At 38.7% G+C, this 27,989-nt stretch overlaps 1 protein-coding gene across 1 annotated transcript in view; it reads left to right on the top strand.

Moving 5' to 3' along the window:
• The window catches only part of cdk19 (cyclin-dependent kinase 19), a 57,475-nt gene extending 38,114 nt beyond the window's left edge, over positions 1-19,361 (top strand). Inside the window, exons 8-13 of the mRNA XM_052095784.1 lie at positions 1,404-1,473; positions 4,610-4,682; positions 5,587-5,684; positions 7,743-7,821; positions 14,463-14,672; positions 17,024-19,361. Coding sequence (XP_051951744.1) covers positions 1,404-1,473; positions 4,610-4,682; positions 5,587-5,684; positions 7,743-7,821; positions 14,463-14,672; positions 17,024-17,137 — 644 coding nt within the window. The 3' untranslated portion in view covers positions 17,138-19,361. The remainder of the gene's footprint in view (positions 1-1,403; positions 1,474-4,609; positions 4,683-5,586; positions 5,685-7,742; positions 7,822-14,462; positions 14,673-17,023) is intronic.
• The last annotated feature ends 8,628 nt before the right edge of the window (positions 19,362-27,989 follow it).

Genomic DNA, 27,989 nt, shown 5'->3' with positions numbered 1-27,989 from the left:
ATATACCTCTGTTAACATATATGTTTCATATGGTATTTGGGTCAAGTGTGGGGGAGTTATTTCTGATTGTTTGATGACCTTCACCACATTCTGTCACCTCTTAAGCATAAGATTTCTTGCTTCTGATAGTGGTACCTGGTGGCCAAAGTTGGTATCACATGCTTATTGTTAGCGAGCAAGAAAAAAATACTCATGTGTTGCCTCTTTAGGAGAAAAACAATCAAAGACATTGTTTTTGTAGGACAGGTTCAGGAAGGCACCCAAAAAACATTCATCTAGAAAAAAAATTTCACCTTGCAGTTCAAGGCTTCCGTACTAAACACCAGATGAACTATCAGTAAAATGTGTTAAAGTCTGTCAAACCTTGTGCTTTTTCTGGCTTTGTGTAGCACCTACTTCTCTGCAGATCTTTCTGTAGAATCTAAACATTAGAAATGAGTGGATGTAGTTTATTTTTTACCAAGATCCCTGATAATTTCTGTCTGATCTTAATAGTTTAAGGCAAGCTGCACATTTCAAAACAGATTGGTTTATGAAACTGTAATGCTGGAAATTTTGCAAAGAGGTTGTTATTGAATGTGGCCATTTCAAACAGATTGAACCCAACAGCAAACCCACAGCTCACGTGTGAGTGTTCCAAAGCAGTGTTGATTATTTCACTTGTGAACGGGGCATTTGTTTTAAAGCCACAACACCAAAAATAAAAAACAACCGTTTAATTCTCAGGGTCAGAGACAATGCAGAAAATGGTCGTGAAAAGTGAAATTATGACAAAACAACTTTATTAACATAATGAGTGGTTCTGGCAAAAATTAAAAAGAAATTAAATTTGGGGCCTTGGTAGCTCATTGAGAATTGACGCTAACTATCACCCCTGGAGTAGCGAGTTCGAATCCAGGGTGTGCTGGGTGACTCCAGACAGGTCTCCTAAGCAACCAAATTTGCCCGGTTGCTAGGGAGGGTAGTCACATGGGGTATCCTCCTCGTGGTCATGATTATGGGTTCTCGCTCTCAGTGGGGGGCGTGGAAAGTTGTGCGTGGATCGCGGAGAGTAGCATGAGCCTCCACATGTTGGGGGTCTCCGCAGTGTCATGGACAATGAGCCATGTGATTAGAAGCGCGGATTGACAGTCTCAGAAGCGGAGGCAACTGAGACTTGTCCTCCGCCATCAGGATTGAGGTGAGTAACCGCACCACCACGAGGACCTTCTAAGTAGTGGGAATTGGGCATTCCAAATTGGGAGAAAAGGGGATAAAATTTAAAATGTATGATCAAATATGAACACTTTGTATTCCTCTATGATTATTGCCTAAAATATGTTATTATTAATGCTTATCTAGACTCTTAGCCTTGTTAAATGTCATGGTGCACCTTTAAATAACACTTTTTTTGGAATTCCTAGATAAAGACTGGGAGGACATCAGGAAAATGCCAGAATATCCCACTCTACAGAAAGATTTCAGGAGAACCACGTGAGTACAGTGTTTAATTTAAGAGTTATAGTAACACAGAGCAAAAACAAATGGTTTATTTTATATAATGATTTCTAATGACTAAATTGTTTAACTTAATTTGTTGATGTAACTCTGTCTAGTATTACTGCATATACAGAAGAACAGTGAGACAGTGCCTCAATACAGTTCTATACTATCTTAACCTAATATACAGTGACCCTAAGAGGTATCTGGAAAGTTTTGGACACTTAAGTCACATTTAAAATTGTCTGAATGTCGTTGCATTAGGAATTAAATTAATAACTAGAGATGTCCCGATCGGGTCCAATACTGCACTCATGTACTGGTACTTGTGCTTAAAAAATGGGCTGATACCAAATAAACGTCCGCAAAATCGCACAAATATAGTTTCGTAAAACATTCAGCACATTCACGTTATGTACTAATGTGATTATCTAACACAAAGACTGCATTTAATTAGATAAATTAATAGTTTGCATGTGCTGCATGCTTCAAGGTGAGTATGTGAAGCCGGCTGCTCATACACTGAAAACCATAGATATCTATAAGAAAAACACCATCGTGAGCAATGTGCACTTTGTTTGTAGCAGATGACAGCGAGCAGAGCGCTAATTCATTTTGTAGCATGCAGCACATACTGACTACATATTATTTAATTAAATAGCAGCCTTTTGTGATTTAGTAATCACATTGGTTCACGCAGTGACCTGCTTTTCCAGAAGTGAGAAGCTACCATCAAAAACACACAGAAATGAAAAGGGCTTCACATAAAAGCTTCATTTATATGGAAAAAATAAAACATAAATATATAACTACTGTATAGTTATGTAATATACACTATAATACTACTACTAATAAATCAAAATAATATATGCAGCACTTTTGTTTTTTACAAAAATAACTTTAATGTTATCACAATTGTGATATTCATGGACAGGATATCGAGGCGTAGTCGGGGTGGGGAAGGTGTGCGGTTCGGTGGACTGGGGATCTCATCGCTGCTTTTTGCAGATGATGTTGTCTTCATGTCATCATCGGTCCGTGACCTTCAGCTCTCACTGGATCGCTTGGCAGTCGAGTGTGAAGCAGCTGGGATGAGGATTAGCACCTCTAAATCTGAGGCCATGGTTCTCAGCAGGAAACCGATGGAGTGCGTACTCCAGGTAGGGAATGAGGTTTTGCCCCAAGTGAAGGAGTTCAAGTACCTCGGGGTCTTGTTCACGAGTGAGGGACAATGGAGCGGGAGGTTGGCCGGAGAATCGGGGCAGCGGGGCGGTATTGCACTCGCTCTATCGCGACCGTTGTCACGAAAAGAGAGCTGAGCCGAAGGCAAAGCTCTCGATCTACCGGTCAATTTTTGTTCCTACCCTCACCTATGGTCATGAAGGTTGGGTCATGACCGAAAGAACTAGGTCAAGAGTACAAGCGGCCGAAATGGGCTTCCTCAGAAGGGTGGCGGGCTTCTCCCTTAGAGATAGGGTGAGGAGCTCAGTCATCCGTGAGGAGCTCGGAGTAGAGCCGCTGCTCCTTTGCGTTGAAAGGAGTCAGTTGAGGTGGTTTGGGCATCTGGTAATGATGCCCCCTGGCCGCCTCCCTAGGGAGGTGTTTCAGGCACGTCCAGCTGGGAGGAGGCCTCGGGGAAGACCCAGGACTAGGTGGAGAGATTACATCTCCACACTGGCCTGGGAACGCCTCAGGGTCCCCCAGTCAGAGTTGGTTAATGTGGCTCGGGATAGGGAAGTTTGGGGCCCCCTGCTGGAGCAGCTGCCCCCGCGACCCGACTTCGGATAAGCGGTTGAAGATGGATGGATGGATGGAACTTTAATGTTGTATTTTGGATCGTGCTGTGAGGTTCTGTATAAAAGCACTTAATTTGATAAAAGTAATACAATATTATGTCGAAAACGAATTGTTCTATTTTCATTTGATTAAAGTTTTAATTAATTTATTTATTTGTATACCTTTTTGATGATAAAATTGAAAAACAAAAATGTTGAATATGAAAATCAGAAAAAATAAAACAAAACAAAAACAGGTATTATATCGGCGAGTACCAAAAAGGAAATATCGGTACTCATACTCGTTCTCCAAAAAATTGTATCGGGACACCCCTATTAATAACTTATAATAATAACATAATAGCTTTTCTCAGAACTAACTTTTAATTAGAAGAGACATTTTTGCATAACTTTTTAAACAACTTTTTAGTGAAGTCAGTTCCCCTCAAATGTGCACAAGTGTCCTTGCCAAACTTGTGCATAATGTGTCATTTTTGTCTAACTTTATATTTATTGTTTTATCATTTTAAACTTAACAAACATTTTGTGAAATTCTTTGCTTGAACAGTGTGTTTGTGCTCTACATCTTTACAATAAAAAACACTTTTTTGATGTTTTGTTAAATGCAAGACATTCATACATTCACAGTGTGACTTAAAGGAATATTCTGGGTTCAATTCAAGTTAAACTAAATCGTCAATATTTGTGGCTTAATATTGATTACCACAAAAATTAGATTCGACTCGTCCCTCCTTTTCTTTAAAAAAAAAGCAGAAATCTGAGTTTCAGTGAGGCACATCCAATGGAAGTGAAAAGGGCCAATTTTTGGAGGATTTAAACACATTAATTCTGTTGTTAAAACATTTGTATTATTTGAGTGGTTGAGTTGTTTAAATTGTTACTTTTACAGTCATTTAAAGGTTTTAATGTGTATTGACTTACGTCACAGTAACAAAGTTGTATAATTGGCTATAACTTTACACAGAAAATTTTCATAAGTGATTTTATCACACTAAAATCATGTTTACACACATATCCTTTATGTGGCTTGTGGCTATACTTTTGAAACAGTGTGTATTTTAATGTAAAAGAAATTGTGCCTCACTGGAACTCAGATTTTTGTTTTTTTTTAAAGAAAAGGAGGAACGAGACGAAACACATTTTTGTGGTAATCCACATTATGCCATAAATGCAGTCGACTGAGATGAACTTGTTTTGAACATTCATTTAAGTGTCCAGATTGGGGTCACTGTATGTATTACATTTCAATGTAAAGACTATATTTATAAATACTATTAGCACTTTTGAATGTGCATGAATGTATAGTATAGTGATTGTTCACCTGTGTATCACAGATATACCAACAGCAGTCTCATCAAATACATGGAGAAACATAAAGTTAAACCAGACAGCAAAGTATTTCTACTGGTGAGTCTGTTTTACACTTTAAACGTTCTAAATTGTGTACAGAACATAATCACCATAGTTCTGGCAATGGTTAGATGACTTAATAAAAAAATACAAAAAAATTCAGCCTTTGGACAATATTTAATTTAAACACTATCTTGATATTAATGCCTTTGCTTTAAAAAAGAAAAACGTAAAAGGATTTATTTTTCAGAAGAACCCTAATTTCAAACAATCCCCATATATGTTACCCAGTACAGTTTACTTTAAATGTTAAATGCAAGTAAAAAAATAAAGAAATCTAGTAAAAAATGTATATGCGCCAATATAATATCTACATATATTTTGTATCAAAACATTGTAATATATTAAAAATGCCATGCAGGGACTTCTAGAAACATTTGGTGATTGCACAAACAAATCATTAAATCAGAGTTTTGAATCAATTATTTAAAACAGACACTTTGAAGTGATTCACAGAAATGAATCAAACTTTACCAACTAAAATGCAATTTTTGTTACTAAATGTGAAATACTTTTTTAACATCTCTGTCTTAATATAGGATAACAGCCGTACAATAACAGATAAATGCACACTTATAATCTGCACATCTGTTGAATGTTATATTAATGTGTCAGACATTAGTTCATAGAATGGTCTTTGATCGTTGTATTGATTGGTAAATGTGATCAAACTATGGGTTGATCACATTAACTATATTACTCGGTGAAAGATCTGTTTCTTTTGTGATTATCATTATTAATAAACGTAATACAACACCCATGTGTGGTAAAAGCACTGTTACATAGCTTACTGCTTTCTTCTATATTTGTAATCTTTTAGAAGTTGGGTTTTGTAGTGCAGCTGGGGTGAGATCTCTGATGTGAAATGGAAGTGTAACAGTAATGTATTTCTCTACTGTAGCTCCAGAAATTGCTCACTATGGATCCCACCAAAAGAATCACTTCTGAGCAGGCACTGCAGGACCCCTATTTCCTGGAGGACCCCTTGCCCACATCTGAGTAAGAACCAAATATCCCACATTCATCTCTCTCTCTCTCGCAGACAAACACACACACATGTACATTGAGGCCCAAATGTCTGAGACCAGATTAGCCGCGTTTCCACTATTGGAACAAACGCGTTCCCACTGTCACTTCCGGGGCTTCATCATGCCTCCTCATGGCTTTCTTAGCCCTCTGATTACCCTTGGGCCAAACAAGGCCAACTAGGGATTGAGGCGGGGTCAATGGCGGAGTTTCACAGAGCTTGCCTGGTTGTGTATCCAGCACACAACGGTGCAGGTTTAAAAAATTGTGGGTACAGTAGAAATCCGTTAGAACACACAATGGACAAAGCGGTGCCCAAAGAAAAAAACTTCCCATGGTTCGAGATCATGGACGGTGTGCTGTGACATCGTCCCGCTGTTAGTGGAGTGACCACTCGGGACACCATGGCAGTTACAGTCTATGAGTTGTCAATGCTAACTTATCTTGCTAGCTAGCCAATGTTTACTAATGTTATAAATCCAATATTTTAGATAACTAGATAACATGGTAACATGGAAGCTTGAGCTTCACTCTTGCTCGTGAAATGGGCGGGAAGTGTGATGTTGGCACCATGGCAGCGTGATAAGGGTGGGGTTTAGAGCAACCTGGTTATTGGCCCGATAGTGAGAACACAGATCGATTTTGGTCTCGCGGCTCGAGATCCAAACTGGCTGGCCAGTTGATAGCTGTGTCTCGCACTGTCCCGATAGTACAAATCTGGAATTCATAATTTGGGAATCTGATTTAAACCTGAAAATAAACAGAAAATTTAGGATTTTCAAAATAAAGAAATGTTAAGACATAAAATTAATACTAGATATTTAAGACCCTGCCCTAAATCTTGGTCACTAATCATATTTAAGCAAATTTGTGTCACTGAACATGTTAACTTGTGCAAAAGATCAGATTTCCTTGCTTTCAATGAAGAACACAGGATGCTCTTTGTCTTCGGGTTTTGTTCATGCCAGCTTGAGTGTATGCCGTCATTAAACAAAAACATAGGAAAAACAATGTTTTCAAAATGTTATTTTTCAATGCAACTTTTGACTCAAATTGTTCTGCTGATAATACAATTTGTAATGAAAAATAAAACACAATTTAATCAGAAAAACATTAAAAAGAAGCATTTTCCAGTAGTGGTCTCAGGTCCCCAATTATACATGCAAATACATACTGACAAATGCACACATTTTCAGGTGTGACAATGTATCTTTGAAATTAGCAAAGAAATTGGTTCTTTAGGTTTGGCTAAAATGAAAGGAAAGTTTGTTCAAATAATGCCAGTAAACTAATTTCAGACAAAAAAATGCACTATTCTCAGAGGAAAATATAGCTGCAAGTGTCCAAGAAGTTTGCCGAAAACTTTTGCAGAGGCAATGTCATTCTGGAAGAGAAAGGCCTCTAAAATCTGTTGCAACAAAATTGCATCAAATTGGTTGTGGGTGTGAACAGACCAAAATATAACCCAGTTTTCACTATAAATCTTGACAGCAGTCTCCTTGGCGATCATGATTTCAAGTTTGATTACACTTCCTAGCTCTATCTAGCGCTCTGTGTATGCATCAAGCACAAGGAAGTGTAATCAAGCTTGAAATCATGATTGTGCCTACTGCCTAGAGACTGCAATGGCAAGATGTACAGTCAAAAAGGAGTTATGGTCTGTTTTGGTCTGTTCACACCCAAAACAGATTAGATTGCTGCAAGACATTGATTGTTTAATCAATGTCTTGCAGCAATCTAATCGGTTTTGGGAGTCATTTGGATTACTTTATGCTGACTTTATGTGCTTTTTGGTCACCATTCACTTGCATTGTATGGACAAAAACGAATTCTCCATTCAAATATCTTCGCTTTTATTCTGGAGAAGAAAGAAAGTTATGTGAGTTTCAGACAACCTAAGCATGAGTAAATGATGAGAGAATGATAATTTTTGGGTGAACTTTAAGTCAAACACTGGATTTAACAGATTTGTATTAGACAATGGCAGCTCTTATAAAAGAGTTATGATGTTTTCTATGGTGTTTGTCTTAGTGTATTTGCAGGATGTCAGATTCCTTACCCCAAACGAGAGTTCCTCACTGAAGATGAACCAGAGGAGAAGACAGAGAAGGTAACTGTGTTGTGATTTAGAAGCCTACACTCATTCAGGTTTCCCTACTTATAATATAAACCAGAAGTGACAATGTTACAGACTCTGGTGGAGTCCAATGTAATTTGCATGTAATTTGAAGACAAATTAAAAGAAGGGCTGTTAATCTATATATTTTTTAAATAGAATTAATTACATGATATGCTGATTAATTAATATAATTAATTTACAGTTAATTGCAACCAAAATTTTGTGAGAAATTCCCCCAAATAATGGTTCTTTATCGAATTTAATCGAATTAATTACATGGTGTCCCGATTAATTATTATAATTGTAATACTGCTCATTGCCCACACCGCTGAAGTTTCACTTACTGCCCTCTGGAGTAAACATGTGGTACTACAACCTTGCATTTCTCAGGAATCTTCCTTATTACGGTCTGGGGGCATTGCGATTAATTGTGTTACTTTTTAATTTTTAAAACAACTGCCCTGTTACAAATATAATATATTGGCTTAATAAATATTATAATTCTGATCATTCAAATACATTCTATAATATTATGGCAGCAAACAAGTAAAGCATTTAGACAATACAAAAAAGGAGCTTTAAAAGAGAAAATATTGTTTGTTTTATTTCCACATCATTGAACAACACTTTCATTGGCCTACTTTCATCTGCTCTGTTTAATTGTTGGTCTATGATGCTTTTGGACTGGGGTGGGCGGATCTATCCTAAAGTATCGATGCTTCCAATACTGATGTTGTATTGAGAGGGTTGATACTCTCATAAAATTATTACACTAAAAGTTTTTACTAAACTTGTGATTTTATTATTTCTTTACAATGAAAACTACTGTTTTATAAGATGTGGAAAAAATAACTATATAAGCAAACAGCATATGATTGGATCTGTTTCTGGTTCCGCTCAACTTAATAAGCAGTAATGCTAAAAGACACATGCAGTCTCAGACAGCGCTTATTTTATTTGGTTTGGATTGGTAAGCGCAACTCCAGCTGTTTTATTGCAAAAATGGATTGATGTGGACTGTAGGGCAGTGATAGACTGTAGGATAGTGATTTGGCTTGAACTTTGGGGGGTTTACAGTGTGAAAAAGGTACATGTTTCCATTGATCACGTAATGGGGGGGTGGGGGTTGTACTTGCTTGTTTCGATTATTGGGTCTACACCCCTGAATAGGCTTATATTCCTTTAATGGTTCCAGTGACAGAACTAGATGGAATCTAAATGTAGGATAGAGGAAGGAGCACAGCTCAGAGAGAACAGCTCAAATTACAGTGTTGTTGAGCTGTGCACTTGGGTAGTGAAGGGCGAAATGTATCCAGGCAAAAGACAAACACATGCACACACAAACACATACACACACACATAGCTTGAAACAGCCATCTCACCACTGCAATGTGGAGTGAGCCAATATTTACTTTAATATTTACCATTAGCCACTTAGATAATGTGCATGTACCTTTAGTGTCTGCGGGCAGCATCATGTCAGGATTGCTATGGCTTGGAGGATATAGAAAGGTCAACTTATGCAAACACTCGTCCATTATTAAACCCAAAGCTGCAGTCCTAGAAGGGTGATTTCACTAAACAGGTCTGCAAATTTTTGTGTGTCTTATTCCACCTGCAATCCAGTGTAACTGGAAGCCATTTGCAGTGGTTTAGTGCTATGCCATGCATATTATCATTTACACCCTATTTTGAGACTACTATGTCTTAAACGCAGTGCTATGTGATATGGGGATTCGGGGGAAGAAAAAAAATATGGGCACAGTATAAATCTTTTAAAATGCCCAGGCCGGGAGGACACAACGTCTCGTTCCCGCCATCATGGAACGGATGTTACAACAGTAACCTAGACGTTCCCCGTCTGTCGCTCACTTTGACATTGTGTCGAAGAAGCCACACTAGGGGTCCCTATTCAATCACGGCATATGCTGAACCGTGTTCATGCACTGCTGACGCAGGTGCGGGCAGGCAGTTGCGTACCAAAGCGACAGGCTGCGTCAGACTGCACGTACTCTTCCCTAACGGCTCTTAAAATCACCATAAACCTTTTAGGTTCCCGGCACCCCGAAGGGGGGAACAAAGCGACGTGCCAAGCATGGGAGCAGGCCGCGCCAGCCGCGCCTTTTCTCTCTCTATGTTTCTTGCATAGAGTCAAACCGTCATCTTAACGCTATCACACGCATCGGGGAAGGCGTTCTTTTCCTACTCTTTTCCAACTCCTATTCTTTCAGGGGGAAAAGACCCCACGGAGACCACCACCTGCCCAGGCTGAGGAGAGGTAGAGAGTGGCGAATACGTCACATGGGTTTTCAGGCCACATGTGGGAATGGTGCAGTGGTAGATCCTACCTGCTGAGAGGGAGGAATTTCTACAAACATGGCGACCGGGGGGCAGCGGGGACTGCCCAAGTGAGACACGGGTGTAAAAATACACACAGGGGGATTAATCTACACAAGGTCCTGTCGTGTGGAGCACCTATTCCAGTACAGAGTAGTTTTAGTACCCTTAGTGGGTCTGGTCGGGGAATTTGCGGACCAGAGGACTAGGGAGGAGTCAACCAGGGAGCAGAGTTAGTGGCATCTCATGGGATAAGAGTGCACGTGATCGCCTCAGTGGACGGGAAAGGCACTAGGTGCAAGCTGTACACCCGGTTAGTTGTTCCGTGTTACCGAGTTCTACCAGCTCGTAAAAAACACAGGACGAGACCGACTCAACCCTGAGATTGTCAAATCTTCTGAACGTATTGCAGCAACAAAAAGGCTGTGTCTGCCTCCTCCCGGGGCAGCACTTGCATGTTCACTAATTGGACCCTGAAGGGGGTCGTAGGAACCTTGGGCATGTAGCCCGGTCGTGGTCTTAGGATGACATGAGTGTCTGCCGCACCGAACTCCGGGTAGGTGTCGCTGACAGAGAACACTTGCAGGTCCCCAACCCTCTTGATGGAAACGAGCGCGATCAGGAGGGCCATCTTCAAGGTTGAGGGCTATGAGCTCGACTGATTCTAGCGGCTTGAAGGGGGGTCTCTGAAGGCCTGAGAGGGCCACTGAGAGATCCCAGGAGGGGAACAGGCTTAGCCGGGGAGCGTTCAACCTCCGGGCGCCTGTAAGGAACCTGATAATCATGTCGTGCTTACCCAAGGACTTGCCGTCCACTGTGTCGTGGTAGGCTGCGATAGCGGCTACATACACCTTCAAGGTGGAGGGGGACAGCCTCTCCTGCAGAAATGAGAGCACTGACCTGGCTGCGCACCTCTGCAGGTCTTTGGACCAGGGAGAACACCAATTCGTGAACAAGTGCCATTTTAGGGTGTAATGTTGCCTGGTAGAGGGAGCTCTGGCTTGGTTGATCATGTCTATGACAGCAGGTGATAGGCCACTTAGATCTTCCACATCCCATCCAGGGGCCAGACGTGGAGGTTCCAGAGGTCTGGGCGTGGATGTCAGAGGGTGCCCCATCCTTGAGAAAGAAGGTCCTTCCTCAGGAGTATTTGCCAGGGAGGGGCTGTCACGAGGTGCGTGAGATCCGAGAACCAAGTCTGTGTGGGCCAGTAGGGGGCCACCAGAGTGACTTGTCCTCCCAAACCTTGCACAGCACCCGTGCAAGTAGGCTCACTGGGGGGAATACGTACTTGCCAGCACGTCTGTCCTGAGGGGAGCCTCCGTTAGGGAGTACCAGAGTGGGTAATGGGAGGTCTATTGGGAAGCGAACAGGTCTATCTGTGCTTTGCCGAACCGATCCCAAATCAGCTGGACCGCCTGGCGGTGGAGCCTCCACTCTCCGCTGGGCGTACCTTGTCGCAACAGCGCATCCGCTGCCGTGCTGAGTCACTGCTGGCTCCAAAGGAGGAGATGGTGGGCGAGTTGACATATGATGAGAGTGCATGCCATCTTGGCGATTTATGTACGCTACATCGCGGTGCTGTCTGAACGGATCAAGACATGCTTGCCCTGAATCAGTGGGAAAAATCTTGGCAGTTGATGTGCCAACGCAGCGGGGGCTCTCTCCAGGTGCCAGCGGCTGCATGCCTGTTGCACACGGCGCCCCAACCCTGTTTGGAGGCGTCTGTGGTGACCAGAACGCGTCAGGACACCTGCTGTAAGGGGACTCCTGTCCGCAGAAAACGCATCTGTCCAGGGGTTGAATGTCTGGCAGCAGGTGGGGTGATGAACACACGGTGCGTGTGGACTTTGTACTGATACGCCTGGCCATCGATCGAAAACCATAGGAAGGGTCGGTTTCGAGGCAAGATAGAGACGTAGAAGTACCCGTCCTTCAGGTCTACCGCTGTGAACCAATCTTGATGCTGGATGCAAGTTAGAATGTGTCTTTGCGTGAGCATTTTAAAAGAGAGTTTGTGCAAGGCCAGGTTGAAAGCTCGCAAGTCCAAGATTGGTTATATGCTGCTGCCTTTCTTGAGTACGATGAAGTAAGTGCTGTAGAAACCCTTCTTCATCTCGGCTAGAGGGACAGGCTCTATCGCGTCTTTGAGTTTAAGGGTCACGATTTCCGCACGCAGGGTGTTGCCGTCTTTGCCGTGCACCGAGGTAAAGCGGACACCGGCGAAAGGGGGTGGGGGCCTGGTGAACTGAAACGCGTAGCCTGAGTCTGAGTCGAAGCTCCGTGCGAGGGGCACTAAGGGGATGATCGTTTTCGCCGTACCTGGCGAGGCGTTGCAGCGGGGCGGGGCGGGTAGTGTGGCGTCGGGAGGCAAAAGCACGTCCCAAGGCTCTGGTGCTGAGAGAAGACTCGAAGCACTTACCTTGCTCCGCACACCCGGCAGGGGGCGGGTTAGTGACTAAGGATGAGGTCCCATGTATGTGTCCTCTGAACTTGTCAGAACCAGCCGGCCGGGGGGCAGCAGTCGTGGGTCCGGAGGCGAGAGGTTTGCATCCGGGGTGCTGGGACAGTTCAGTCGACAGTCCAGTCGAGTCGTCTGTGTCAGACGCCGGAATGCTCACCAATGCAGCGGCGTTCCGCTTTACAAAGGAAAGCCGCAACCACAACGTTGCCATGGTGAGGTTCTCGCAATGAGAACATGAATCATCCACAAATGCTGCCTCGGTGTGATTGCTGCCCAGACACACAAGGCTGCGTCTGTGACCATCAGGAGCGGAGAGAAATCGGCCGCATCCAGAACTACACAGGGGCGGAAGGGCATCTTTATAAAGATGCGTCCAGTAATGGATGTTTCATGCCGCTGTGTATTGCTCTTTTAGAGAAATTACACTCTTTTAGTCAAAATATTGCTCTTTTAGAAGCGCTCTCGAAGCGCCCAGGGGCAAAGCTGCACTGCCATGCAGAGAAGGAGAAAGCCACTGATATGCGCCGTAGATCCAACAGCATACGCTCTGTAGAGATGAGTGGAACAGTAAGTAAATGCAGCTCGCCGATCACACAACCGCTCTGCTCCGAAGAAAAAATCTGAATGGACAGACCCATGATTTCCTCCCTTAATACCTATATGTCCGGGGGAGGGACATGCTAATTCTGTCTGCCAATTTCTCATTGGCCTTTTCTTGAGTTCAGAGATGCCTGAGGCTCTCAAGAGAGACCCCTAATGTTGCTTCTTCGACACAACGTCGAAGTGAGCGACAGATGGGGAACTCAATATTCTAAATAAATAAATAACATGATACCTCAGCTTAAGCTTCCCTCTTGCTTGTGAAATGGGCAGGGTGTGTGACATTGGCACAGCAGCGGCGTATTTGGGCATTGCCCAAGTTATTGGCCCGATTGTAGGTACACACATCGATTTTCATCTTGCGGCTCAAGGTCCGAGGCTATATGGGCCAGTTGATAGCCCTGACTCGCACTGGCCCGATAGTGGAAAAGCAGCTATAGTGGGCTGGTGATTGGGGGGGCCAGGCCCACTCTTGTCCTACAATGGAGCTGGGTATGGTAGGCATGTTAGAGAATGTAAGTATAAATCATCATATTGACACAAAACATCATTTTAGACTTTGTTCTGTAAATAGACGTGGTTCTCAGATTACTACTTTCTCAAAAAAATGTTCTGTCCAAATTGTGTTCAGCTCAGATTTTTGGCATAATTCTTTGATGAATAGGGTGCTAAACCAATGCAGACAGTGTGTGCAAATAAATGATGCTACTGCGGGGCGGGGCAGGTAGTGTGGCGTCGGGAGGCAAAAGCACGTCCCAAGGCTCTGGTTCAGAATTTTGCTGAGCTAAATTCTGTGAAATCACTAATGTGCATTCAGTAGGCAAGTTGTCGTTTAGTTGACGTTTTATTCGAGGAAACTCTCAGTACACTTATTCCAGGGACAATCCCTCAGGAGCAATCTGAGGATCATGCTCAAAGCAATGTATAATTAAAACTAAAATTCCCGATAGGACATTCTTTTACATTTTATTATTGGAAAGGGCTTGTTAGCCACAACACAAAACTTCTTCAAATTGCATTTCATCTGTGTTAAGACATTTATCACACATGTCTTCGAATAAAGATCTGGTCATGGTCTTGATTAACCTATAATGTGTGATGGTATGGATTTTAATATTATGTGTAATGGTAATGATGTGTGATGGTAGTGACATTTATGGAGAAAAAGTTATAAGTCCACGCAATGCTCTCAACTTGACCCTCCATTTCAACATTCCTATTCCTTCTGTAGAATCAGGCGCAGCAGCACCAGCAGACGGCTGTGCAGACACAAACGCAGACACAGCAGGCTCCATCCCAGCAGAGCTCAGCTCAGACAAACGGCACGTCAGGCACTGCAGGGGCCAACACGGGCCCCTCCATACAGCACGGACAAGACCAGGGGCCCCCTAACAAAAAAGCACGCACCTCAGGAACTAGCGTTCTTCAAACAGACTACCAGGTGAGAAAAAGAAGCTTCAGAAGTAAAAGTCTGTAAGCTCTGTGTCATTGCGACAAATGTCATGGCAGTGATTGTTTTATCTGTGCCTCACAACCCAATAATGGCTTTTCTGATAGAGTCTTGGATAGCAGGGAAAAACTGTGCTAAACACAAATAATACAAAGCAACTAGCGATATAATCATGCATAGTTAGGATAACAAAATAAATCAACTTTTAAAAGAGAGGAGAAAATGCTTTCCATATCTTTTGTTGTTGTCGTCAGCCTGTCCAATCAAACACTAGATTATACAGATGTCATGGACAGGATTTGTTTATGGCTTTTCATCCTTGAAAGCCATAAACAAAAGTATTCAAGATTAAAGAAACACAACCCAACCCACCTGCAACATGAATAAGCCTGGTTTGTGCCAATCCCAATGTGTTTTGTTTTAAGCTAATACATTTCTGTGTTTGATTTTAAGGACTTTTTTTTTTTACTTTTGCAATATAAACCATTTTGGGACTGTGTACAATGTAAGACCTGGGTCCTGAAGAAAACCAGCAAAGAACCACTGTCATATGGGACATAAAGAAGGCTTCCTTTAGGCCGAATGTGCTGGTAGATTGTAGTCTCAGAAAGCCAAATATGTGCTTTGAGCATACATAGTGTTAAGTTCTGGGAAAAACTGAACTGTTCTGTGTGTTGAATTAGTGCTTTTCTCCAACAGTACAGAAGCCTTCTGCTGCTCTCTTGTGAGTGTCTTATGCTAGTAAACTCCTACAGTTTAATGGAGCTTCCTTGGAAATGTTTTAATTGGTTATCTACTAGAAAGCATACATTTGTAAAGAACCTTGAGATCAATGTCTGCTATCTTTGAGATTAAATATATGTTAGAATAATTAAAGTCTTAATTTACAGTCTTGCTCTTCCAGGAAAACGAACATAAAAACGAAACGTCTCACAAGCTTTTTAACAAATTTAAGACCGTAACAGTTCATTTTAAGTCAAACATGATGAAAATAATGACTGGTTCAGAAAGTGAGTCAGTATCTGCTCCGACTTATTTGTAAGAGTCATTCATTCGGAATATGTAAAAATCCACGTTCAAGGCCTGTTCATTGAAATTAATATCACAAAATTTATTTTTTGTTATAGTCATAATGCAACGAGTCTTTTGATGATTCAATTTAGTAAAAAATTTATCTTATCATATTTATTCATTTAAGTCAGTTTTACTCTGACTGAAATGTAATATAATTTTAGTCAACGAAAATAACATTTACTTCATGACCAAAACCTGTGTCAAACTGTAACAGACCAAACTTTAATCAAACATTCAAACATTTAGACAAATGTTTAAACATTAAGGCCTACAATTTAAACATGCCAAACATATAAAAGATACATACAATACAAAATACAACTGTCCTAGTTGTGAAATGCTGCACTCCTGAAATAATAACATATAATGAATATACTGAAGTTTAGCTACTCTTTAGAAGTTACTTTATTCTGATGTTTTCATTCTTCAGAGACCGTTATTAATTTTTAGTTGTAGGATATTGCAGTGTGTGTAGAGTGTTTTTTATGGTAGCACCACATGGAAGTATATTGATGCCAAATAAAATATATGTAATTGCAATAATTGAAAAATAAACACATTGCCTTAACAGTGCTTGCATTTTTGGGGGATGCAATTTCATATGGTTGTATATTTAAACTGTGAATGTTTCAATTGACAACATTTTGCAAAAAGAATTATCATAAAGCATTTCAATAATAAATATTAATCTTCCAAAATTAATTTCCAAATTTTTTATTTTTTTATTTCCATCTTTATTATTCCATAGGTAAACATTTTAGTGGTTCAGATCCGGTTGGAAATTCAACCTTGTGCATCCTGGCATTGCAAGAAAAGTAGTAGAGTGCCGATGAACAATTTTCACTTGCTTTTACAAGGCTTCACCACTAGGTGGTGCAATCGGTGAAGCCTAGTAGCTGCGAGTGAAGATTGTGCATCGGCACTCCACTACATTTCCTGCAATGGCAGGATGGATCCAAATATCCAACTGAATTTGAACCACTGAAATTTTACAGGTGAATTTGCTTAGCAAAATATAATTGACTGAATATTACCTGTCAAATAATACATATTTTTGATTCAAAGACATTTGTCATTAATACACTTCCATACAAGTTAACTTGTTCATTCGCTTCATTGTCTGTAAGTTGTAATATTACATATATGTTGTGGATATTGTGATTAATGTATATGAATTTAGTGGATATTGTATGCATAGGATGCGTGCTTTGATAGTCCTGATTTATAGTAATAATCCAGTTATTTGTCTCTTTATTGTCTTGTTTCAGCACTCCAGCTCTCGACTGGGTTACCAGAGCAACGTCCAAGGCTCAACCCAGTCGCAAAGCACTATGGGATACTCATCTTCATCTCAGCACTCGCACCAGTCCCACCGATACTGAGACGCAAATACACGCAAAATACTGTAGTGACCACAAGCATACGACCAGGCAAGTCAACATTGTCATTCAAATGAAAATGCTTACCAGTGGACGATAGACTAAAGTCTATTAAAGGGTATGTCCTGTAATAGCCCAGCCCCGCTTCCTATAAATATCAGCAAATGTCACGTCCAACCAAAGCACAACTATACAAACCCTTCCTTTCGATCACCACTCCACTGAAGTATTGAAGCCATAAACGTCAGCTGAACGTTTGACATCAACACTAACGTTATCTCTACAGGACCTCAATACATTTAAACATCCACCAGCTTCAACACCAACCAGACCACATGACCAGCTAAAAGGTTAGCGTCTTCAATACCTACAGTCATCAAGACCAGTTTTACCACCCTTAGACCAAATATTAGCCAAATCTATGTCAACATGATCAGCCAACAAAATGCTGTTTGGGTGAATCTAACAAGACCTGTCAAGAACATGTTTTATATTTCACCCCAAAATCAACAGAAATAAATAAGAACTTATATTATGCTTAAAAGTGTTGTAAGCGGTGTTGGTCATTCCAAAACTTCTACACAGATGAGAATTAGCATTTTCTAGCTAAGGGTTTTCCTAATGGCAGTTTTAAATGTATGAGTAAAATAAAGTCTGTGGTAGACAGTACTTGAAAATATGTGGACATTTTGTTCTACAACATAAATTATACACAGTCATACCGCCAGAGTGAATTTTGAAGCTGCATTGAAGCAACATACTTTTTTAAATCGCACATGGAGGCTACAAAAATTCACATTTGTGGTATGAAAGTGTTTCATTTATGTTTAAAAAGTGTGGCCCACTGTCACTTTTTTTTATTCAATTGCTGTCACTTAGACAGGTGGGATATTTCAGGACACATAATTCAGTAATATCTGTCAAGAAATAGCGACATTTTCTGTGTGCCATTCCATAAAAAAAAAGCTTACAGCGCATTTAAATAAAATGAAAGCCTATTTAGGAACATAAAGAGTTTTGCATTGTGACATTATTTTCATGATATTAAAACAAATTCCCCTTTATATTACCTAAATATTACCTTAATGCTTGATCCAAAAAAGAAAAACTCTCACTTTCATAACTATATATATATATATATATATATATACATTGGGAAGAAAAAGTATGTGAACCCTTTGGAATTAGTTGTTTTTCTGCATTAATTGGTCATTGAATGTGATCTCATCTTCATCACAGTTAGACAAAACATAGACAAAAAACAATGTGTTTAAGCTAACAACACACAAACAAGTATAGTCTTTCATGTCTTTATTGAACACATGCCATTAAACATTAACAGTGCTGTGGAAAAAGCATGTGAACCCCTAGGCTAATGAGGTCATCAAAAGCTAATTAGATTCAGGAGTCGGCAAACCTGGCATCCAATTAATGAAACGAGATTGTAGGTGTGGGTTAGAGCTACTTTGAATCATAAAAGGCACTCAAACAGCACTCAAAGAAGCATCTGCTGACGTGGACAATGCCTTGCAAAAAAGAGATATCAGAAGACCTATGATCAAGAATTGTTGCTTTGCATAAAGCTGGAAAGGGTAACAAAGCTATCTTAAAGAGCTTTGATATTCATCTGTCCACAGTTAGATAAACAATAATAAAATGATTTAGTACTGTGGCTACTCTGCCTAGACGTGGTGTCCAGCCAAGATGAATCAAAGGGCACACCACAGAATACTCAATGAGGTAAAAAGAATGCTAGAGTGAGAGCTAAAGACTTGAAGAAATCATTAGAACTGGTTAACACCTCTGTTCATGAGTCTACTATACGGAAAACATTAAACAGGCACGAACATCATAAAGGAAGACACTGCGTTCCAACTAAAACTTTTCTGTGTGCCTGAAATTTGCCAAAGACCTCCTTGACACTCCACAACGCTACCGGGAAAATGTTTTGTGGACTGATGAATGAATTGTTTGGGAAGAACATGCAGCACTACGTATGGCGTAAAAAGGGCACTGGATATCACCCAACTTTGTGGTCCAAAATTCCATCTGAACGTTGCGCATTTTATGAGCATTTAATGCAGAAAACCAGCATATTCCAAGGGGTTCACATACTTTTTCTTCCCATTGTGTGTGTGTGTGTGTGTGTGTGTGTGTGTGTGTGTGTGTGTGTATGTATATATATATATATATATATATATATATATATATATATATATATATACATTTTTACATTACAGTTTTGAAGGTATATATTTTTTATTCCATTAATGTCATATATGCATATGTGGATATATATATATTTCACACATCATGGGAGTATTTACTGTACACCCTTTCATTTATTCAGATTTTTATAAAATATCAGGACCCACTTTATACCAAGTGTCTTTAACTACTCATATTAAAGCATTTGAAAAGATGTACTTGTTATGTACATGTTGTTGAATTGTAAGTGCCTGCATTTAATTACATCTGTAGTTACACTGCTAACCAACCCTAAACCTAATCATACCACAACTCTAACCCTTACCCCTAACCCTACTCCTAAACCTACCCATACCTCAACCTCAGTAGCAGCAAACATACATTTTTGAGAATTTAGCAAAACAACATGTAGATAAATAATAAATACATTGCATTGTTTGTATTTTTATGTTAGTACATGGCAGTTAAAGACACCTAATATAAATTGAGACCAAATATCATTCTATTACTGTATTTTGTTTTACTGTCTTAAGGTAATAAAAAAAAAAAAAAGTATATGTCACAAAAACAAAATCGGAATGGCCCTGCAAATAGGCTTCCTTTTGGGGTGGGGGGGTGAAATATATCCCAGACATGGTTTCATAAGATTCAATCATTCAAGCCAAAGTTCAAGAGGAAGTGGCACTAGGCTTATTGAAACGTTTTGCTAATGCAGCCTCAGTAACAGAAGTCGCGGCTAAGTACTGGTTGTGTCTCTGATTAATAACTTTACCACCCGTTAGTGTCTGTTCATCTCAAGCTTTTCTGAGACGCCCCCATATGAGGCTGCTTTCCTCCCTGAAACAGGTCAAATAAGAGACAATTGCAGTATATAAACAATTGTACATAGGAACCAAGCCTCTTATCTTCCTCCTCCTCTCTCCTGGCAAATTGGGCTGTCTGCATATACAGACAGTTCACCAGAGACTGAATTTGTGTAAAATAGAAAGACTAATAATATTATATATTATAAAGACTGGCAAACAAAGAGCACTTATCGAGAGAAACGGCACTCAGCATGTGAGTGGAGAACTTCTCTCATTGCTAACGTGCACCACTGCATTTCTACTCACTCCTTTTGTTATGTAAATGATTTGTTGTTGTTGTTTTTTTTCCGTTTGTACAAAACATATACAGTGGGGTCCAAAAGTCTCAGACCAGTAGTGAAAATGTTTCTAGTTTGCATTCTTTCTATGTTAATACCAAATGTTTTCATTTCATTCAATTATATCATCAGCATAACAATTTTAAAATTGAACTTAATTTCAGAATTTTTTAGTATTTGATGTGTCCCCTTTTGCTTTAAAGACAGCATAACCTCGAGCTGACATGAACAAAACTTGATGATCATGTTATTCAGCATGATTTAACCCTACTATGGTATTGAAAAACGGCTCCTCCCTTTAGTATTTGTGGCCATTTTTGACCCGGGAAGGGTCAGATGTGTAACCCCTTTTTTTATGATGATAATGATGCCATTTATTCTTCCCTGAAGTAAGAGCAATACAATTATGCAATTTTATGCAATTTTATGCTATTTTGATCTTATTTATATATACATTTCTAAATTGTACCATTTATTTGCATATACAAATATGCTGTTAGTCATTATGATTGCAATCAAACCTGACCATGGTGTTACAAAGAGAACACAGAATAAGCATTTTTCTACCAGTAATTTATTTAAAACATAAAAATTTAGTAAATGTATAATAATGTCAAGAAAATTAAAAACAAATAACAAAAATGAACTGCAACATTCTGAAAAATCTACAGAAGAATCAGAATAAACATTTGAGTTGTTTTTTGTGGTTTACAAGTGCGTAGGTTACACACTAGTAATTACGAGGGAATTATGCTTTAAATGTGGTTTATGAGAAAATTTCTAGTGTCTCTGTAATTCAAAATGCCAAAAGGTTTCTATGAGGGTTAGGTTTAAGGGTAGGTGAAGGGTTAGGGGATAGAATGTATAGTTTGTACAGTATAAAAATCATTATATCTATGGAGAGACCTCATAATGATAGGAGTACCAAATGGAGGAAAAGTCACCAAGTCTTGTACTGCTCAGATAATGGAAAAAAAAATTATTACATTTCGGTCATAAATGACAGAATACCATAGGGTACAAAATGTTTCAAAGAGCACCTTGTGTGCTTTAATTGAACCAAGTAAGTCTGACCTTTTGTGTCTCTTGTACAAATGAGATTTTTAACGTGGTTTCAGACTTCTGGACCCCAATGTACACTCACAAAATCCAGTATCAAAGAACAAGGAAAAGGATTACTCTTTCCCTTTTGAAGAACATGTTTTAGGATTTTGGTGAGGACTAAAAGCCCTAAATCTGAGCGAGTGTGTGTGTGTGTGTGTGTGTGTGTGTGTGTTTGCGGATATTTCTGCATGCGCGTGTGTGTTGCATTATCCGGGGCAGCTAGCAGTTCAACTGCTTCTGAGACTGTTACCTCTTATCTCCTGTCTGTTTAGTGTTTTAAATGCTTAGCTTTTATAATACGTTTATTCTTGGTTATTGCTTTTGAAGAAGTACAGTTATTTCTCTATACTGTTGGAGCTCAAGTATATGGACTTGCATAAGTGAGAGTTTTTCAGAGCACTGAATCAAAGGACAACGGATCCACCGCTCAAATGAAAAGTTGGATATCTCATCAGGCAAAGCTGGAAAACTTGTCCTTTCAAGCCCTCCCTTAAACACTTTGTGATGTGTAAGAATTTTGCAAGCTTGCTCAAAGAAACACATCATCGAAGTTTGGTTATGTTTGGTATTGGTTATGTTAATATGAGCTCTGAATGAACACCATTCAGAAAATATACCAATTTTCTGTTTTAACCTTAACTAAAGGGAGTGTGTTAGAAAAACTGTTTTTGGCAGTGAGACGGCACTGACTGAGCAGTTGATTTTAAAAAACTGATCCCTTATTTGGTGCATTATTTGGTGTGGTTTCTTATGCATGTGTTGGGATCAGACGTATAGTCATGGGCATAATTTAGGATATTATTGTGGGTTTTATTCACACATCAAAACGAGGTGATTAGATTCGTTATATATTACGTGTTTACTTCATTTTTTACGTTTCAAACCAGGACACACGGGACAAGCGGGTGTTGGGCAATCCCTCGATGTGGATCCATTCTCGTCTGGAATTATGATAGGAATAACAGTAGTTCCAAAATAAGTAGGCTAATTTATTTGATTGAAATGAGACACTGGCCACGTAAACAGGGCTGCGGAGCATAGCTGCAAGTAGAGAGTTACCAATTTTGGCTGTGCGTTACACACTAAACTTAGCAGAAAGCTAATCAGCAAAAAATAATGAAGTGGGCTACTCATCCATTTTATGAAAAAAGTAATCTGTCGGGCAGTGACGGGTGCACTATTGTGTACTACATTGAATCTGACTGTATCCAGATGATTTAAAGGAATATTCCAGGCTCAAAACCAGTTAAGCTCAATTGACTGCATTTGTGGCATAATGTTGATTACCACAAAAAAATTACTTTGACTAGCTTCTTACTTTTCTTTCAAAATAAAAATCAAGAATCGATGTTCCAGTGAGGCACTTACAAAAGAAGTGAATGGGGCCAATTTTTGGAGGGTTTAAATACAGAAATGTGAAGCTTAGAATTTTATAAAAGCACTTAAAACTCATGTATTATTTGAGCTGTAAAGACATTTATACAGTCGTCTTTGGGTTTACGATGTTACGTCATCATGACAACGAAAACTTGAGACACTTGTGTTCTGTTTCATTCTATATTGTTTTGCCGCAGGTGTCACAAAGATTTGACTTTCTGAAAAATATTCAATGGTAATTCATCACAATAGTTCGAGGTGGTGAATTCGTACAAGTTAATTCGTAAGAAATAGTGCGAGTTATACATCCACCAATGAGAGATGCTTCCCTCATATCCTTTTTTTTCCCCGAAATTGTGTTTTCACAACTTTAACTCCTAAACCCATCCCTAAACCTAACCACCTTACCCTTACCAGAGCATAAAGTAAACATGATATTAATGTAGAAATGTGTAATGCGAAAAAAAGAATCGTGTAGCGTATGTGATTAGTTGTACAAGTTGTATGAATTCGCCACCTCATACTATTGTGATGAATTCTCATGAGACTATGTTGTGTTTTAAAGAGGACTTCGTGTGACTATTACTAATGATTCCAGATAGTTTTTCACCCAGCAAAGTTTCAGCGCTTAATAAATGATAAGCCTAAAATGCAGCCTATTGCAACAAATTGGAGAAGTAACTACAGAGAGATTGCGATTTTGGGTTCAGTCAGGTTCAAGCTTAAAATTTGATAGTACCGGTCGGGTTACACACACTCTCCAAAGCATAACATAAAATAAAAAAGCAAACATATTGTTGGGTAATGTGTAGATTTAGATATTTACATGTCAATTTACAGTCAAAGACTCACCAACGCATTTCAGAGTATTTTTTAACAGTAAATATTTAGAACATTTTAGTCTAAAACCATAAAATGTATTCCCTGAGGCTAAAATGGATCTTCAATGTCTGATTTGCCTCCGTGGCGACGGAAAATGAATTTTTTATAAAAAAATTGAAAATGAAAAATTTGCTATTCTTTCAGCTTGTTGTTGAACATGAATTTTCATTTGGGCATTTCTCAAAAAGCAGGGACCAGCAACACCCTTGTGAAACTGGGACTGGCCCAGGTAAATATGGGCATCTAGTTGCCCAAATGATATGCTCTATACAGCTTCCACTGTCGTGGGACAGAAACTTTCATACACACTTCCTATGCAAAATATCTATCAGAAAATCTTTCACTTGTGTTATATTTTTGAAGGGAGCTCAAAGATCAGAATTTTTTCTCAATTTTGAATTTTTACTTTTACAAACTGCAATTCTAATATGGAATCATTGAATAAGGTGTTAACATTTTTGTATAGTCTATTGTATACTTATTTTGAAATTATAATTAATGTCTGTAAAATAGTATACATATATGTATTTTAACTTGGTACAATCAGATTTATTACTCAAACAATGTTTGTATCTCGGGATAGGTGTTAATTTAGCCTATAACAGTATATCTGTATGACATATTATTATTGTCACTAAATCTATTGCCCTCAAAATCTTTTGTCTCATTAATTTCAGTCATTCTTTCCTGCTGTAAAACTCTGCACTGTAAATATATATGTTGGTGTAGCTATACATTAGTTTTAGAAGCTGTACTATAAGGCACTGAACTCCATGATCCACAATGCAACAGTGTGGCAGGATCGAGTGTCAGATATCTTTCTGTTTACGGTGGCTTGTAGAGCTTGTAGGTCACATTCACAGTCTGATTCACCTTTAAATGATTAGGCAGCAACAGGGTTGGTTTCAAATTCAAACATGTAACCTCCTAAGACCGAGTGTGACTGCTGCGTGCATTTTCCATTCCTCTTTTGATTTGTAACACCTAAGAAATATCAGAATTTTTTTTTTTAGACCAAATAGTTCCCCCACATATTTTGACAGTGGGACTAAGTTGTGAAACTTTAAATAATGCCAGGCTATAGACAGTCAGATTTGTTTTTTTTTTAAATCAAATTGTTTATTATGTTTCTAGAATTGTTTGTTATTCATGTTTTTGAGATGTTACAGCCATTACATCAGAAATGTGCATAATTAATTCTGATTCAAAGTATTGGCCAGCATCATCCAATCAATGCCATCCATGTTAAAATAAAATTATACATTATAAATTGTGAATCTATGTACTGATTATCATTGTCCCATGTCTACATAATGAGTGTTCCAAACATCATCTGCAGCCTGAAACTGAACTTTTGACCGGATGTTAGGAGTGAATGCATAGGACAACTATAAGATGCTCTCTTGTTCCCTAATTAAGAAATGACTTAACCTCCAGTGTGCTGTCTGCCTGCACTGGTCTCAGAACCTTATTTTCATCCTAACATTTTCCAGTTTTGGATGCTTCCATTGATTCTCAAAGTAATAATGCACAGTGAAGGTTATTTGTTGGAAAATTTGCCTGTAGTCCACGTATGTGGTCAGTCTGTTTAACAGCGTGCTATTTTGCGATAAATCGTTGAAATTTTGAAAATGACATATTGGATGAAACTAGAGACTCTAAATTTTTGACTCTATTAATGTAAAAATGAATGAGGTTTCTAACCAGATGTAGTTTTGTTTCCTTCTTTCCCAAAGACAAACTCAGCTGTGATCAGCGCTATGTTGTTTTGTCAAATGACTCGTTGCGTCGGAAGTTTAACCTTTTAATGACAGCACAGTGTCTCCTGAACTGAGATCAGTTGGTTAAAATAAAATTATGCATAGCCTATAGCGAAGCCAAATCTTAATGTCCACGCATGTGGTCGCGGGTTCTCAGGAGGTTAATAATGGGCTCTCATTCAATTCATGAGCATTAATTTGAATTTAATTGGCCACGCACCACAGGATATTGAATTGGAGTTTAAATTGGAATGACTGGAAAAAAACTTTATAGAACCAAGTAATATAACTGTGGAATTTCATTAGTTCAACAAGCAAAAATTGTGCAAGCTGAAGAAATCAAGGTAGTTTTCCCCACACATAGAAAAATAAAATGTTTTGCTCTTTATGCCACCTTCAGGCAAGTCACTTTTTAGCAGCCCAGTTTTAAATATTAAAACAAATATTATAATGCATAAGTGACTTGCACTGCAGCCTGTTGAGTTTGCTCTACAGTGCAAGTCACTTATCCATTATAATATTTGTCTCTCTCTCTTTCTGATGGTTATCTTTCCAAATCTCAATCTGAAACATCCCTGATCATGGGCAATGTGTGTGTACTTTTTTAACTGAAGCCTTTATTTACAGTTTCAGCGTTTCTTTTCTTCTTTTTCTTTTAATCATCATGCTTTAATGTACAATGTTGTTTTGTCATTTGATTCATGATTGATATACAAGATCAAGTTTGATTTTCTCCAAACATGATTTAAAGGATTTGAAGGAGGTGCCAGTATAGTATTGTCCTATTAATGTTTCTTCCTTTTACAATGACAATGCTCTTTGTGAATGTTTTAAAAAAATGTTTAAATGTACAGAATTTTACAACAATTGCCATGTTATAATATGTTGCACTGTTATTACTGAATTATTTAGTGGTAAATGACAAGTGTTCGTTATGAAAATTTTGGTCGATGCTTTTATTGTTAAGTCTTGATTAGACACTAAACGTAATGTTTTTAAAAAAAATACAGTTATAAGCAAGATGATACTCTTATATAAACATATGCTTTTAAAGTATAGTGTCCTCAAAGTTCGCCCCTGATGTAATTGCATGTTTTGATCTTTTTCATTCCAAACTCGTAAATATTTAAATTATCACATATTTATCATGTTGGCATGCTTTTCCAGCGCTAGGCTTGGTTTTCTTGCATTTCACAGCTTGGATTGGAGTAGTCAGTGAAGTACCTGTTATATCTTACATTATAAATGTATCCCATAAAATGTTTAGAAGCAGAAGCACTTTATTGGCTGTTAAATAACAAAGTGGTTACACATAAATTAAACAGCATACATATACTGCAAAGAAGATGAGACAGAGACGGTCTGCTTGTATGACTTCATTACGTCACAAGGCCTGTCGAATAAACTATATCAGATTATGTGTAATGTTAGCTAGTATGATACTTATATTTCTTTAGATCTTTATACTACCAGACAACATTGAGGATGCTCATGAATTGTCACTGGTCTTTACTGAAAATTAGAAAATGTTAATGGCTAGTGAATGACGTTAAATAACAAGAGTGATTATCACATATGTCCATTTTAAAAAATGAACTTTAAATTGTTAATTCTAGAAGTACGAGAAAATAGGTAAACAAAAGCTAACTCAGGATTCTGTTTTGAAATGTTATCTATCTATCTATCTATCTATCTTTTCCATCTATCCATACAACCCTTTCCATCAGTTTAAGGGGTACTACTGCATTAAGTCCATGTAGTTGTCTGCCGCAGATGTTACAGATTGTTCAGTAGAGAAGCAATATATATAGTATTGTGAACATAACATACAGCTTTGCCATTTTCAGATTTGGGAGTTAAGTCAACATTAATTCTCTGTAACTATGTGTTTTTGTGTGCAAAAAACAAATGGAGAGAATAATACGTTCTAACTCTGTTTGCTTCAAGCTATGTTATTTTTATTTCAGTGTACAAATGACTGTTAAATGAGAAAAAATATGTATATTTATTTTATATTCTAGATTGTAATAAAATCATTTTTTTCTTCATGTAGTTTGTTTCTTCACTCAAATTTATGATGCGTTGCCAACATTTTATGCTTTCTACAAAACAATTTCAGTAAGTTTCACTGACAGGTCATTATAGAATGTCATGCAGGGTTTTAGAATTTTTAATATGGATTGCCATTTAGGGTGGGATGCACTGATATGAAAATTTTGGCCGATACAGTACCTATTTTAACAAAAATCTATATAGGCCATTTTTTTACCACTTACCTTATTTTGTCATCACCACTGTTTTACTAAGAAATTATGCTTTAACCTCCTGATTCCCCCTACGTGACTGGTTGGCGAAGCCAAAATATTATGTTCATGCAGGT

This window comes from Xyrauchen texanus, chromosome 28, assembly GCF_025860055.1.
Source record: "Xyrauchen texanus isolate HMW12.3.18 chromosome 28, RBS_HiC_50CHRs, whole genome shotgun sequence".
In the NCBI taxonomy this organism is placed as follows: domain Eukaryota; kingdom Metazoa; phylum Chordata; class Actinopteri; order Cypriniformes; family Catostomidae; genus Xyrauchen; species Xyrauchen texanus.
This window is presented reverse-complemented; position numbering and strand designations above follow the sequence as displayed.